Source organism: Felis catus, chromosome X, assembly GCF_018350175.1.
Source record: "Felis catus isolate Fca126 chromosome X, F.catus_Fca126_mat1.0, whole genome shotgun sequence".
Lineage (NCBI taxonomy): Eukaryota > Metazoa > Chordata > Mammalia > Carnivora > Felidae > Felis > Felis catus.
The window spans coordinates 65,901,866-65,917,822 of record NC_058386.1 but is presented as its reverse complement, the minus strand read 5'-3'; the positions used below and the strand labels follow the sequence as shown (position 1 = coordinate 65,917,822).

The following is a 15,957-nucleotide window of genomic DNA, read 5'->3' as shown; positions in this document are numbered from 1 at the left end:
TTTGTTGATTGTTTCCTTTGCAGTGAATAAGCTTTTTCTCTTCATGAGGTCCCAATAGTTCATTTTTGCTTTTAATTTTCTTGCCTTTAGATGTGTCAAGTAAGGAATTGCTGCGGCTGAGGTCAAAGATTTTTCTTCCTGCTTTCTCCTCTACGGTTTTGATGGTTTCCTGTCTGACATTCAGGTCCTTTATCCATTTTGAGTTTACTTTTATTAATGGTGTAAGAAAGTGATTTAGTTTCATTCTTCTACATATTGCGGTCCAGTTCTTCCAGCACCATTTGTTAAAGAGACTTTTTTCCATTGGATATTCTTTCCTGCTTTGTCAAAGCTTAGTTGGCCATACTTTTGTGGGTCCAATTCTGGAGTTTCTATTCTATTCCATTGGTCTATGTGTCTGTTTTTGTGCCAATACCATGCTGTCTTGATGATTACAGCTTTGTAGTAGAGGCTAAAGTCTGGGATTGCGATGCCTCCTGCTTTGGTCTTATTCAATATTACCTTAGCTATTCAGGGTCTTTTGTGGTTCCATACAAATTTTAGGATTGCTTATTCTAGCTTCAAGAAGAATGCTGGTTCAATTTTGATTGGGATTGCATTGAATGTGTAGATAGCTTTGGGTAGTATTGACATTTTAACAATATTTATTCTTCCAATCGGAATGTTTTTCCGTTTCTTTATATCTTCTTCAATTACCTTCATAAGCTTTCTATAGTTTTCATCATACAGATCTTTTACATCTTTGGTTAGGTTGATTCCACGGTATTTTATGCTTCTTGGTTCAATTGTGAATGGGATCAGTGTCTTTATTTGTCTTTCTGTTGCTTCATTATTAGTGTGTAAGAATGCAACTGATTTTTGTACATTGATTTTGTATCCTGCGACTTTGCTGGATTCATGTATCAGTTCTAGCAGACTTTTGGTGGAGTCTGTCGGGTTTTCCATGTATAATATCATGTCATCTGCAAAAAGTGAAAGCTTGACATCATCATTGCCAATTTTGATGCCTTTGATTTCCTTTTGTTGTCTGATTGCTGATGCTAGAACTTCCAACACTATGTTAAACAACAGCGGTGAGAGTGGACATCCCTGTCATGTTCCTGATCTCAGGGGGAAAACTCTCAGTTTTCCCCATTGAGGATGATATTAGCTGTGAGCTTTTCATAAATGGCTTTGATGATGTGTAAGTATGTTCCTTCTATCCCAACTTTCTCAAGGGTTTTTATTAAGAAAGGGTGCTGAATTTTGTCAAAGGCCTTTTCTGCATTGATTGACAGGATCATATGGTTCTTTTCTTTTCTTTTATCAATGTGATGTATCACATTGATTGATTTGAGAATGTTGAAGCAGCCCTGCAGCCCAAGAATGAATCCCACTTGATCATGGTAAGTAATTCTTCTTATATGCTGTGGAATTGGATTTGGTAGTATCCTGTTGAGAATTTTTGCATCCATATTCATCAGGGATATTGGTCTCTGGTTTTTTTGTTTGTCTGTTTTTTGTTTGTTTTTTTTGTTTGTTTTTTTTGCTGGGTTTCTGTCTGGTTTAGGAATCAAAGTAATGCTGGCTTCATAGAATGAGTCTGGAAATTTTCCTTCCCTTTCTATTTTTTGGAACAGCTTGAGAAGGATAGGTATTATATCTGCTTTAAATGTCTGGTAGAATTCCGCAGGGAAGCCATCTGGTCCTGGACTCTTATTTGTTGGGAGATTTTTGATAACAGATTCAATTTCTTCACTGATTATGGGTCTGTTCAAGTTTTCTATTTCTTCCTGTTTGAGTTTTGGAAGTCTGTGGGTGCTTAGGAATTTGTCCATTTATTCCAGGTTGTCCAGTTTGTTGGCATATAAATTTTCATAGTATTCCCTGATGATTGCTTGTATTTCTGAGGGACTGGTTGTAAGAAATCCATTTGCATTTGTGATTTTATCTATTTGGGTAAACTCCCCTTTCTTTTTGAGAAGCCTGGCTAGAGGTTTGTCAATTTTGTTTATTTTTTCAAAAAAACAACTCATGTTTATATTGATCTGCTCTAAAGTTTTTTTAGGTTCTATACTGTTTATTTCTGCTCTGATCTTTATTATTTCTCTTCTCTTGGGTTTGGGGTGTTTTTGCTCTTTTGCTTCTATTTCCTTTAGGTGTGCTGTTAAGATTTTGCATTTAGGATTTTTCTTGTTTCTTGAGATAGGCCTGGATTGCAATGTATTTTCCTCTCAGGACTGCCTCCACTGCATCCCAAAGCTTTTGGAATGTTGTCTTTTCATTTTCATTTGTTTCCATGTATTTTTTTAATTTCTTCTCTAATTGCCTGGTTGACCCATTCTTTCCTTTTTTTAAAATTTTTTTAACGTTTATTATTGACAGACAGAGACAGAGCATGAGCAGGGGAGGCGCAATGAGAGGACGAGACAGAATCTGAAGCAGTCTCCAGGCTCTGAGCTGTCAGCACAGAATCTGACGCAGGGGATCATGACCTGAGTGGAAGTCAGATGCTTAACCGCCTGAGCCACCCAGGCGCCCCGACCCATTCATTCTTTAGTAGGGTTTTCTTTAACCTCCATGCTTTTGGAGGTTTTCCAGACTTTTTCCTGTGGTTGATTTCAAGTTTCATAGCATTGTGGTCTGAAAGTGTGCATGGTATGATCTCAGTTATTTTATACTTATGAAGGGCTGGTTTATGACCCAGTATGTGATCTATCTTGGAGAATGTTCCACGTGCAGTCGAGAAGAATGTATATTCTGTTGTTTTGGGATGCAGAGTTCTAAATATATCTCTCAAGCCCATTGGATCCAATGTATCATTCAGGGCCCTTGTTTCTTTGTTTATTCTCTGTCTAGATGTTCTATGCATTGGTGTAAGTGGATTATTAAAATCTGCAATTACCACATTCTTACAAAAAGGTTGCTTATGTTTGTGATTATTTATTTTATATATTGGGGCTCCTGTATTCAGTGCATAGACATTTATAATCGTTAGCTCTTCCTGATGGATAGACCCTGTAATTATTATATAATGCCCTTCTTCATTTCTTGTTACAGACTTTAATTTAAAATCTAGTTTGACTGATATAAGTATGGCTACTCCAGCTTTCTTTTGGCTTCCAATAGCATGATAGATAGTTCTCCATCCCCTCACTTTCAATTTGAAAATGTTCTCAGGTCTAAAATGAGTGTCTTGTAGACAGCAAATAGATGGGTCTTGTTTTTTATCCATTCTGATACCCTATGTCTTTTGGTTGGAGCACTTAGTCCATTTGCATTCAGTGTTATTATAGAAAGATATGGGTTTAGATTCATTGTGATGTCTGTAGGTTTCATGCTTGTAGTGATGTCTCTGGTACTTTGTGGTCCTTGCAACATTTCACTCACAGAATCCCCCTTAGGATCTCTTGTAGGGCTTAGTGGTCATGAATTCCTTCAGTTTTTGTTTGTTTGGGAAAACCTTTCTCCTATTCTGAATGACAGACTTGCTGGAGAAAGGATTTTTGGCTGCATATTTTTTCTGTTTATCATATTGAAGATTTCCTGACATTCCTTTCTGGCCTGCCAAGTTTCCATAGATAGGTCTGCCACTACCCTTATGTGTCTATGTTTTTAAGTCAGGGCCTGTTTATCCCAGAATTTTTTCTTTATCCTTGTATTTTGTCAGTTTCACTATGATATGTTGCGCAGAAGATCGATTCAAGTTATGTCTGAATGGAGTTCTCTGTGCCTCTTGGATTTCAATGCCTGTTTCCTTCCCTAGATCAGGGAAGTTCTCAGTTATGATTTGTTCAAATACACCTTCAGCCCCTTTCTCTCTCCCTCTTCTTCCTTTGGAATTCCTATGATACGGATATTGTTCCATTTGATTACATCACTTAGTTCTCTAATACTTCCCTTATACTCCTGGATTTTTTTTATCTCTCTTTTTCTCAGCTTCCTTTTTTTCCATAATTTTATCTTCTAATTCACCTATTCTCTCATCTACCTCGTCAATCCGTGATTTGTAACCTAGGATGTGATGTGTTGTTGAGAATGTCCATGTGCACTTGAAAAGAATGTAAATTGTGCTGTTTTAGGGTGGAATGTTCTGAGTATATATGATAATCCATCTGATCCAGTGTGGCACTCAAAACCATTGTGTCCTTTTTTATTTTGTTTAGATGCTCTTTCCATTGATGTAAGTGGAGTATTAATGTCCCCTCCTATTACTATGTTATTATTAATTTGTTCCTCTATGTTTGTTATTAATTATTTTATATATTTGGGTAATTCCAGGTTGGGTACTTACATATTTATAATTTTAGGTGTTCTTGTATTTCCCATTATTATGATATAGTGACCTTCTTTATCCCTTATTACAGTCTTTGTTTTAAAGTCTAATTTGTCCAATAAACATGTTGCTGCTCTGGCTTTCTGTTTACAGGAGTTTGTGTGATAAATGTTTCCCTATCTCCTCACTTTGAATCTGCAGGCATCTTTATGTCTAAAATGAATGTGTTGTAGGCAGTATATAGATGGGTCTTGTTTTTTTTTAATCCATTCTGACACCTTCTGTCTTTTGATTGGAGTGTTTAGTCCATTTATATTCAGAGTAATTATTGATATGTATTTAGTGATGTTTTATTACTTGTTTTGTCGTTGTATCTGGAGATTTTCTCTGTTCCTTTCTTGTCTTTCTTACTTTTGGTCCTTCCTTTCCACTCAAAGATCCCCTTTAATATTTATTGCAGGGCTGCTTTAGTGGTCAGGAACTCCTTCACTTTTTGTTTGTCTGGGAAACTCTTTATCTCTGCTATTCTGATTGACAGCCTTGCTGGACATAGTCTTCATGGCTGCAGATTTTTCCCATCCAGCTTGTTGAATATATCATGCCACTCCCTTCTGGCTTGCCAAGTTTCTGTTTGTTAAAAAATCTGCAGGTAGCCTTATGGTTCTTCTCTTGTAACTTAAGGACTTCTTTTGTCTTGCTGCTTTTATGGTTTTTTTATTTATCACTATATTTTGCCAGTATAATTACAATATGTCCTGATACTGTTCTTCTTTTGTTGATTTTGATGGGAGTTTTCTGTGCCTCCTGGATCTGGATGTCTCTCCTTTCCCAGATTAGGGGAGTTTTCTGCTGTTTTTTTTTTCTTGAAATAACTTTTCTGTCCCCTTTTCTGTCTCTTCTTCTTCTGGGACTCCTATAATACAAATGTTTTTACATTTGATGGAATCATTATTTCCTCTAAGTCTATTTTTGTGTTCCCTAATTCTTCTTTCTCTTTTTTTACCTTCATTATTTTCCATTATTTTGTCTTCTATATCTCTAAATCGTTCCTCTGCTTCTTCCAGCCTGCTGTTCATTGCATCAAGCCTGTTCCAATCTCATTTATAGCTTTCTTCATTTCTGAATGATTGTTTTGTAACTCTTTTATCTCTGTGGTAAGGGTTTACCTGATGTATTCCATTCTTTTCTGAAGCCCAGTGAGTATCCTTATGATTGTTGCTTTAAATTTTCCATTAGGCATGCTACTTATATCTGTTTCACTTAGATCTGTGGGCATGGCCTTATCTTGTTCTTTCATTTGGGATGAATTCCTCCAACGTCGTATTTTGTCTTAAGTCTTTGTCTTTGTCTGTGCATCAGGAAAGCCAGTTATGTGTCTTGCTCCTGAAAGTAATTGTTTGATGATGTCATATAGTTTCCAGTAGCTGGCACTTCAGGGATTCTCTCTGGTGTGTGCTGCTTCTGTTCTGCTGTTGTGTTTTAGCTGTTCTATCCTTCAGGCCAGTTGCCTGCATAGGCTCTTCTTGTTTGCAGTGTGTAGTGTTTATTCCTTGGCCAGAATATGGCAAGTTTTAACTAGGCTCTGGTTACCTTGTCAAATGCTCTGGTTTCCTGATACTATTTCCACTAGAACTGAAGCCCTGCAGAACTCTGTTGGAAGTTGTAGTTTGGGCAGAATTTTCTGCTGTACTTCTTGGGAAGGAGCCCACCACACTAGTACTGGTGCAAGCTTGACTGAGAAAGGCAGTCTTCACCAGAGTGCTGTGGTGTGGGACTTGGTGTAAGCACATTAGGAAGCCAGTATAGGCACTGTGCTGATTCCTGCAGCTGGCTCTCTGTTTATGCTGAGGAGCTGGGGAGGAAAATGGCACCTGCCAGCTCTTTTGTTCCCTGAGAGGAGTCTCTGTGAATGCTGCCTCTCAGCAAAACACTCTGAGAAGAGCAAATAATCTCCTACCTGTGTGCCCCAAGCATTTTCTAGATTGCTGTTTCCAAGCTGTCTGCCTCTAGGTTTTTTGCCTCCCTTCTCTCCAGGAGCAGCACAGTGCCTGCCAGGCTCTATCCAAGACAATCCTGGTGCCCTTTAAAATTTCAGGCTTTAGACATGTCGTGTGGTAGTGGCTTGTGCTAGTCTTCTGGGGGATGGGCCCACAGCTGTGCTGGGACTGAGGCAAGCTTGACTGAAAAGGACAGTCCCACTATGTGCAGGGGTGTGGGGATTCTCATAAACAAGTTATTTAGCCAGTATTGGGCCTGTGCTGCTTCCCACTGGTGGCTCTGTGGTTATGCTGAGGGGTAGGGGAGGGAAATGGCTCTGGTCAGCTCCTTTGTATCTGGAGAAGCTTCTCTGTGAAAACTGCCTCTCAAGAAAGCCCTCCAAGAAGAGTGAATAATCTCCCCTATGTGTGTCCCAAGTGTTCTTCAAATCACTATTTCCTTGCTCTGCCCCCAGGTTGTTTGCTTGCCTTTTCTCCAAGGGCAAGGCAGTGCCCTCAGGTCTCTATCCCAGCCAAGCCTGCTAACCTTTAAAACTCTTGGCTTTAAGCCCCACTGGTTGTAAGAATTCTTGAAAATCAGACCCTCTATTTTCCGAGCCAATGGTTTTGGGTAATTGTTCTCCTTTTGCATTCCCCTGTGTGCTCTACTCTTTTGCGCCCTTCTCTGTGACCAAGGCTCCCTCCCCTCTGCAGCACCCATGATCCTTTTCTCACCTAAACCATATCTGTGGACTTACTACCTTCTTCAATGTGGCTTATTCTCTCCCTTTAGTTGTGGAGTTTGTTCTGTCAGTCTTCAAGTTGTTTTCTGAAGTATTTAGGATGATGTGGTTGTTATCTGGTTGTTTGTGGGACACTATGAGCCTAGGGTCCTCCTACTCCATTATCATCTTTCTCCAGAAAACCAACATATGTATTTTTTTGAGAGAGGAACATAATTCAGTATATAATACCAAGACTATTAGAGTAATCTTGTTGCTATGGTTACCATACAACCCTAGTCATTGCTCATTCCAAGTTTTTCAGTCCACTCTCCTTTTTTTTCTCCTACCTCACTAGCTGTTTCTTCTCAATTATTTTTTCCAATTCTTCTTTATCTTTAGATGGTTGGAATATCCCAAGTCTCAGTCATCAGTCACCTTCTTTTTCTGTTTGCCCTCTGAATAAGTGCCCTCAGTTCTCTTGACCTTAAATGTCATCTCTTACTGAATATTTCCAAAATTATATCTCTAACTCTGAATGAGTCTCCCCTGACCTCTTGACAGTTATGTTACCTGCTTTTTTCTTTTTCTTTTTTTTTATTGTCTTTACTTGGATCTCTTGTAGTATTTAAAACTGGAACATTGATTTTTTTTTCTACCAGACTATGTAAACCTATTCCTCTTTCAGGATTCTCCAATTTAGCAAAATATCTCTACCATTCAACCAGTTTCTCAGGCCATAAGACCTCGGAGTTGACCTTAATACTACATTTAACACTTGACATCCTATCCATCATCAATTCCTGTCAGTTTGAACCTTAAAAATAAAAGGTTGGTTCTGATGGCTCCTCTAGAAGGAAATAATCTAAATCTAATCACTTCTCATCACCTCTGTTGGTACATCCCCTTATCATATCTTACCTAGACAATTGCAGTGTTCTCCCAACTTGTCTCTGCTTCTAATCTTGTTCCTTCTATAATCTGTTCTATGTGGAGCAACTGTAGTGCTCCTTTAAAAATATAAGTCAGATCCTGTCATTCTCTGGTTTTAAAACCCTTCACCACTAGCAGTTATATACCACAACTCTGCTTTTCTCTTACACTCTAGTTACACTGGGTTTCTGTTTCCTCCAATGGAATGTTCTTTTCCCAGATCTCACTTCATTCAGTTCTTTTCTCAGATACTACCTCAATATGAAAGTCTTTATCTAAAATACCCCATGTATACACTTGAGCATTTTTTAATCACCCTCTTTTCTTTTTCTTTATAGCATGTATCATTACTTGAAATTATATTTTTATTTACTTCATTGTCTATCAAGCTTTCCCCACTAAAATATAAATTCAAAGAGCAAGGACTTTGTCTCATTATTGCCTTATTTCAAACTTCAAGCATCATATTAGGTAATCAGTAAATATTTGTTCACTGAGTCAGTGAAATTATTTTGATACATATTCCTAGATAATTCTTTCTAGAGTTCAAGCCCTTGAGATTTCTGCTCAGCTTCATCATTACGTATCATCCTTCCATACTTTCCTCCCTGGCCCCCTAAAAACACAGACAAAAATAAAAACTTCAGTGTCTTCAGTTTCTAACAGATTTAAATTTATACTCCAATATGCTCCACGATTTTACCCCACGTATCTTTGGGTGCTAAACATTTTTTGATACAATGTTTATTTTACTTTTGAACCTAAGTAATCAATCTTCCGTGTCAAAGCTTAACTTTAAAAAATTATTCATCTTGATTTAGATCACTCCCTTGATGGACCCCTTACAAATGGTGATGGCAGAGAGCCTCGGACAGGAATCAAAAGAAAACTACTTAGTGCATCAGAAGAAGATGAAAGCATGGGAAGAGAAGAGAAAGAGAAAAAAGAAACAAAAGAGAAATCACATTTATCCTCCTCAGAGAGTGGAGAGTTAGGATCCAGTTTGAGTTCTGAAAGTACCTGTGGTTCTGATTCTGATTCTGAATCAACTTCCAGAACAGATCAAGATTATGTAGATGGAGACCACGACTATAGCAAATTCATACAAACCAGGCCTAAAAGAAAACTCAGAAAGCAATATGCCAATGGAAAAAGAAACTGGAAGACAAGAGGCACAGGAGGAAGGGGCAGATGGGGCAGATGGGGTAGATGGAGTAGAGGAGGCCGAGGAAGAGGAGGCAGGGGACGAGGAGGTCGAGGAAGAGGTGCAGGTGCCACTAGAGGGAGAGGGAGAGGGAGAGGAGGAAGAGGTACTTCTAGAGGAGCCACCAGAGCCAAACGTGCACGTATTGCAGATGATGAATTTGATACCATGTTTTCAGGACGTTTCAGTAGACTGCCTCGAATTAAAACAAGAAACCAAGGCAGGATGACTGTTTTATATAATGATGATTCTGATAATGACAATTTTGTGTCCACTGAAGATCCTCTGAATCTTGGTACATCCAGATCAGGCAGAGTGCGTAAAATGACAGAAAAAGCCAGGGTTAGCCATCTCATGGGATGGAATTATTAACAGTTAATAAATTTAGAGTAATTTAAAAAAAAATTAAATGGCCTTCTACTGCAGGGAATTTACTAGGAAATCTACAAAGCAAGTTGTGTGGGGACTTCTGCTTCCTTTCACATTGGTGCTTTTCCATTATGCCAGTATACATTTTTTTCAAGACTTTTGATCTCCACACTTCATTTATTCAAACAAGCCTTACTTATTAGGCCTTAAATTAAAAACAAAATTCTGCCCACATACACACACACACACACACACACACACACACACACACAACACAGTACGTCACAAACACACTACAGATTTACTACATTAAGGGAGCATTCAGCTTCTTAAGAGTAGCATGACATTTTTATCTCAATGGAATATCCCTCTTTTGCTTTTGTATCACAGAAGTATAGCACCTTCTTACAGAGTTTTATATAGTTTGTTTTTGCCATTTTGATTCTTGTACCCAGTAATAATAACTTTTGCACAATACACCAATCCTATAGGCAGCTATTAAATGTTTACAGTTTCTATATTGTAAGAACGATCTGGATTATTTTACTCTTCCCAGGCTAAACTTTCATTGTACTGAACTGAAGTATATATTTATACTACAGTTTTTTGGGGGTGGGGGGATCTTGATATGCTTTTCATTGATTTGCTTAATTCATGTTAAAGGTGAGAAAGGGTTGGTGCCTTGTAAATATGTAGCAAATCTTTGTGGTGTGTCTTGATGTGTGCATTAACTTTATTAAAAAATAACATTTGAGGTATCGATCTAGACAAGGTGCCAAATGCAAAAGTTTCTTGCATCCATTTTCTTTTTCCTATTATATTTTATTGCATTAATAGAACTCGTGTAGTTTAAAGAATAACATAAACATTTGAAAAAATCCTCATCCACAAAGAATAACTTCTTTGAATAGTAGCTCAGCTACCTCTATTAACTACAACTACTGGAAACGTTAAAGAAAATAGATGCTGTTATTCATTACTGACTAAGGAAAAATAGAACAAACTTGGTAGGAATGAATACTCCTATGTTATAAGCTGAGAGGTTGTTAATAATTGTATTGGCTCTCAAAATAATAGTTGTAATTAACAAACTTTCATAAGTGTAGTATGCTGTACCTTAGGCTTTTCTTAGAACATATTTGTGTAAGTAGACTTGGTCTACTACTTATGTATCTCTGCTACCACTTACTATTTACAGCTGTGAGTGATTGGTTTTCATTTGAATTTTAAAATGTAACAAAGCAGCTAGTTTGAATTGGATGTTTTGGCTAGCAAATATTTTGAGTCAACTTTAATAGGTTTTGCTCATACCATTCCAAAGGGTTCTTCTGTTACAATCTTTCAGAAAAGAACCTCATTACACTGCACAATAATATTTGAGTAATTATTTTATAGATTAAAAAATCTTTAAAACCCTTATGGTCTTGTTTACAGCAGTAGAGTGCACATGATTCCATAAGTGAGCTTGAGTTACAAGATCAGTTTTACTCCTCAAATTTGAGAGATTGCAAATTCACTAATTTGTTAAATACTTAGATTTTTAAGGTGAGTGGGATAATACTGATCTCTGTTATTGTAACAGCAGATTTGTTACACTTAGATCAGACTTTGGGGATAAAAGAAACTTTTTAATGTATTCCTAGTAATCCCAGAACATTTCTTAAGCTAATGTGTTTGTTTCATGCTTCCAACCATTTTATGCATCTGAAAATCCTTAAGTGCAAAGGAAGGAGTACATACGTAACTTTGCTCTTTTGTTTGGGTTGTTCCTGTACTAACAACTTTAAACGGTTTTCACATGCAGTAAGAATGATGTTCAGGCTTTAAGAAAGTATTGTTATGAATTGTTAATGGCACTAACTTCTGTTACTGTACAGTAGATCAAGCTGATTTTTTTTGTTGTTATAGTCTTGTTTTGTTTTGTTTTTTTTCACTAAACCAAAACGACTTCTGGTTGTAACTCAGCTGACACTTTTAACCATACTGTAGATTCAAAAACATTCACATTTGAAACTCTACATTTGATTTTTGCTAATTAGACTAATTTTGCATTTAGACTAAATTTGTGCCTGTGTTTACCTAGAATCAATAACAATTTGGCTTACCCTAATCAAAGTAACATAGATTTACTTAAATTGATGGATATACCCAAACATGTATTGTGTGTATCATTTTAGTGTGAAATTTTTTGACATTCTTCTATGAAGAGCTAATCTCTTCAAATGTAGAAGAATTACCATTTGTGTGATTTTAGCTATCTCAAGCTTATTTATAATTTATTTTGAAAAAAAATGCCACATTTATTTCCCATATGTCAAGATTTTCTAGGTTTAGATAATTAGAATAATGAGGCTGAAGACATTTTTAAGCACATTTTATATGTAGTGAAATACTGTGAAAACACTAGTGAACAGCATTTTGCTGTAATATTGATTTCAGTTATTAGGATTCAAAAGTCACCAGGGTATGTTAGATGAGCATATTTGCCATTTATTACAAAACAAACAGATATTTTCTGTTTGCATGCAAATTATTTTAATAAGTGTGAAAATAAAAGTTTGAAAGATAGTATTTTTACTTTTATATCTGAACATTTTCCCCCCAATTTATACTTTGCTTTTTTGTAACACCACCTCCTGTGAATGTGTTGTAATTTGTATCACACTGAATATTTTACACTTTAGTTTTTTAGAGTACCTTTAAACCTAAATATCAGATTCAGGCATAGCAAAGCAAGTAGGAAATGAGCTGAAATTTTTGAAGAAAAGTCTAAATATTAAATAAGTTGCTAAGAAATAAACACGTGTGTGAGAACATACATATGTATAAGCCTAATCCTATGCTGGATATTAATAGTCAGTGAACTATAATATTTCTCGTGAATGCTAATAATCTTTTAATTCCCAGCTTTAAGATCTTAGCATGTATATCTGTTTATGAAACAAATTGTGTTTCTTCTATGTCTTTCTGTGTGTATCTCTTCCAGCAATAGGATGCTTTCCAAAACATTCAGTAGCCTATCAACCTAAGAACTAAATTTGTGTGTGTGTGTGTGTGTGTGTGTGTGTGTGTGTGTGTAGATTTTTTTTCCAACTTGACACACTTTGTCTCAGACATTAAAAAAGAATATTTTGTATGGAAGACAGCTATATTCACAGTCTACCAACTCTGTCTCTGTGTAAAGCACTTAACCTATATATATATACTGCTTGATCATCCACTTCATTATGCCTTATAGGTAAACTAGGTTTTATCATGTACATGTGTCCCTCTATTTTTAATGTATCCTTCCTTCATTTGTTTCTTTTTCTGTTTCCCTTCCCAGAGATCAGGCTTGTGCTAGAATTCTTCATACAGCACTTTGTTTCACCCAGAGGTTGAGAAACTGAGTAGAATTTGAAATAGATTTGAGTGATTTATTATTTTGTTGTTTTTGTTGTAATCCTATAGGTTGTCATCAGACAATAACAGAGTGACTGAAAAGAAAAACATGAATGCCACTTCTTAGTTTCTGATAAAAAATTTTTGATCATTTTTCAAAATTTGTACATTTGTGGTAGTGATAAACACCTTTATTACTTATATATCTTGGGAATTATTTTATGCACATTTACCAACTGGCACTAATTTTTAAAGTTAGAATTTTCACATCCACAAAAAGGAAACTTGCACCCTGTATAATTTTCAGTTTGCTGTGATATCCAACATTTACTTTTATTACCAACATTTTGGGTTCCAAAATGAATAGTTCAGCTCTGGGGGAGGGAATGGAACTTGCGACATTTAAAATTCATTGTTTTAAATATTAACCCCATCCCCAACAGTTTTGTGGTACATGAGGCTTTATGAAAATTGTATTGAAAATAGAGTAAGATCACTTTTAAGGCTTGTTTTGAAAATTAGTGTGAAAATATTTTCATGCTTTTTTTGATTTTCATTTCTTAGTAAAGTTTCTTTATTAAGTTTTAATTATGAAGTTTACCAAGTTTTGTTTAAATTCTAATATAAAGTTAATTTTTTTCATGGTGCTGTATTTTGTGAACTATGAGTTGCCCTCAAGTTTCTAGACATTTATTTCTTATATAGCCTTATTCTTGATTATTTTCTTTTCAATCATTCCTCCCCTGCTTACTTTTATCCTCATTTCTCTTACTGCAATGAAGACTGCACCTAATTTAGCATACTTCAACAAGACTAGCAATTTATGATTCACTGATGGGAGAAGTACAGTAGAAAGGCCCTGCAGTTTAGAGTTAAGGTGTGTTTATTTATATGTATGTCCATTTGTTATTCTTATACCTATCTTAATTAAATCTATAATATGAGACTTTGACATATAAAAGCATGATAAGTATTTTCTAAAAAATAAAACTATTGATACATATAATCACCATTGGTAATTGACTTTTAAAATCACATACAAAAATATTTAGAAACCCAGTTGGGAAATGTGTTTTTACATATGTCACCAGATACACATTAAGCAGTACTAGAAATGTTAATTTTTTAAACAATACTGTGGTGATGGCAATCAGTAATTTATTTCTTTGTCCTGTAACTTACCATCTTTGTCTTTTGTAATCCCTTACAAAGTATTAACAAAACTGTACCTTATGTTTGTTATTAGTATCCACAAATTTTAAGGTAGAAAGTCATTGAGTTAATAGTTAATGTGATGTTGTATATGGACAAAATGTCCATTAAACTAAAATTCAGTAAAGAAAGGTAAACTAACTGGCTTGGTTTATAAAAGATGTTTTGTTTGGCAGTTACCAGTCACTATAAGCAATTATCTTCAAAGACAAAAAACTGGACTAATTTGTTGGCCATTCTTTATGGGATGTTTACAATAAAATTCCAAGTTGTTTGGAATCAATTGCACTCTTGCTACTTTATGCCTTAACTCAGGTACCGGAGATAATTAACAAGAAGAAAGAAATAAGGAGTTTCCTTTCCATTATTGAGCTTCAGAGATTTTAACATGTAACTCTTGGCCCTTTCTTTCTTGTTTCTTTATTATATATTTTATTACTGTTTTTTATTTGAAAAACTAGACTGCTTATCAAAGAAAATTAAGGTTTTTTTTGCCATTGCAGGTATTCTTTAGGTCACTTTTAGGTAATAAGTGTTTTAATATTTTAAGTGTGGGCTTCTTGGTGTATTAAATAACAGCCTGCAAAGCTTTAGTCAACATTTTGTTTTGAAATGAATAGATTTCTAATGTCTTTATGGTGTATAAGTTTTAACAGCTAAGCTATGAATCCCTGGCATTTTTTTATTTACAATAATATTGCCCACAGAGGCTTAACTGTATTATAAATATATATGAAGGAAGGAGAGAAGTAAAGTGAGAAGTAACTTTTGATCCAGGAATCGAAAGCCCTAACATGAACATTTACTCTACTTAATGTACTGGGAATTTTCTTTCCAGTGGCAAGAACTTCACTTGGTTCAAGGTAAGTAAACTGGCCAAAGACTGGACTGTATGTTTTATACATATATCGTCTGTTTTATGTATTCAGAATCTAGAAACAAGGTATTTAGAAAAAATACCATCTTTGTCTTCTCATACAGTACCCAATGGCTATGAAAGTAGCCCAGATTTTCACAATATTTGGAGTAAGACAAAGATATATTGTTTGATATTTGTGTTTAGTTGCTTGATTGGTTAAAGATAGCCCTATTAAAGATGTAAAAGTATACATTAAAATTTCTTTAGTAGCAGGCTTTGATGTTGTCTGGCTTCACCTGCTAGGTTTTTTTTAAATAAATAATTTTTATAACAAAATATTACAGAAGTATTCAGAAGAAGATCCATTTTTTTCCTAGTTGACAAGGTCAAGAACAAAGTACTCTCTACCCTCTTTCTCAGTTATATGCCAATATAACTTATTATATAAATTATATAACAATTTAAAGCTACTTGCCAAAAATTCACAAAGTAAATTGAAGCCAATAATATATTGAACCTGTGAGTTGGTTATCTTGGGATATTTAAGCCCATACACTTTACTTATATTTGCTATCTTAGATCTTTTATATTATTACTTAAATGCTATTTTATGCTATATATGGCTGGAAAAACAAATATATTATTACATTTTTATGGTGCTAATGCTTTCCCAAAGTTTTGAGGAAACATTTTTTTTTCTTTTTCTTTCCTTTCTTTGTAACTTTAGAATGGTTTCCTTTGCCAGCTGCAGCAATTGCTTTAATAAAGTTACCTCTTATCTGGAGATTATCTGGAGATTACAAGAATCTAATAAATTTAAGTTATTATTAACAAATTAAAGTTTGAGTTTGATATTGGAGAATTTTTAAAAACAACTTCCAAAAGCTAGTATCCTTTCATTAATGCATAAATTTTGAATTGTCAGCTTTCCTGCTCAGCATCTTTAGGATTCTCTTCAGAGAATACATTTTGCAGTAAATCTATGAAGAAGTCAAAACAATTCAAATTGCTTGATTTAGGTTACTAATATTACTTGGTAGAATTTA

At 35.2% G+C, this 15,957-nt stretch overlaps 1 protein-coding gene across 4 annotated transcripts in view; it reads left to right on the top strand.

Moving 5' to 3' along the window:
* BRWD3 (bromodomain and WD repeat domain containing 3) overlaps positions 1–14,331 on the top strand; it is a 238,400-nt gene extending 224,069 nt beyond the window's left edge. For all 4 annotated transcript variants that reach the window (XM_045051272.1, XM_045051273.1, XM_011291814.4 and 1 more), the window contains one exon: positions 8,708–14,331. In XM_045051272.1, the coding sequence (XP_044907207.1) occupies positions 8,708–9,462 (755 nt within the window). In that variant the 3' untranslated portion in view covers positions 9,463–14,331. The remainder of the gene's footprint in view (positions 1–8,707) is intronic.
* Positions 14,332–15,957: the final 1,626 nt, after the last annotated feature.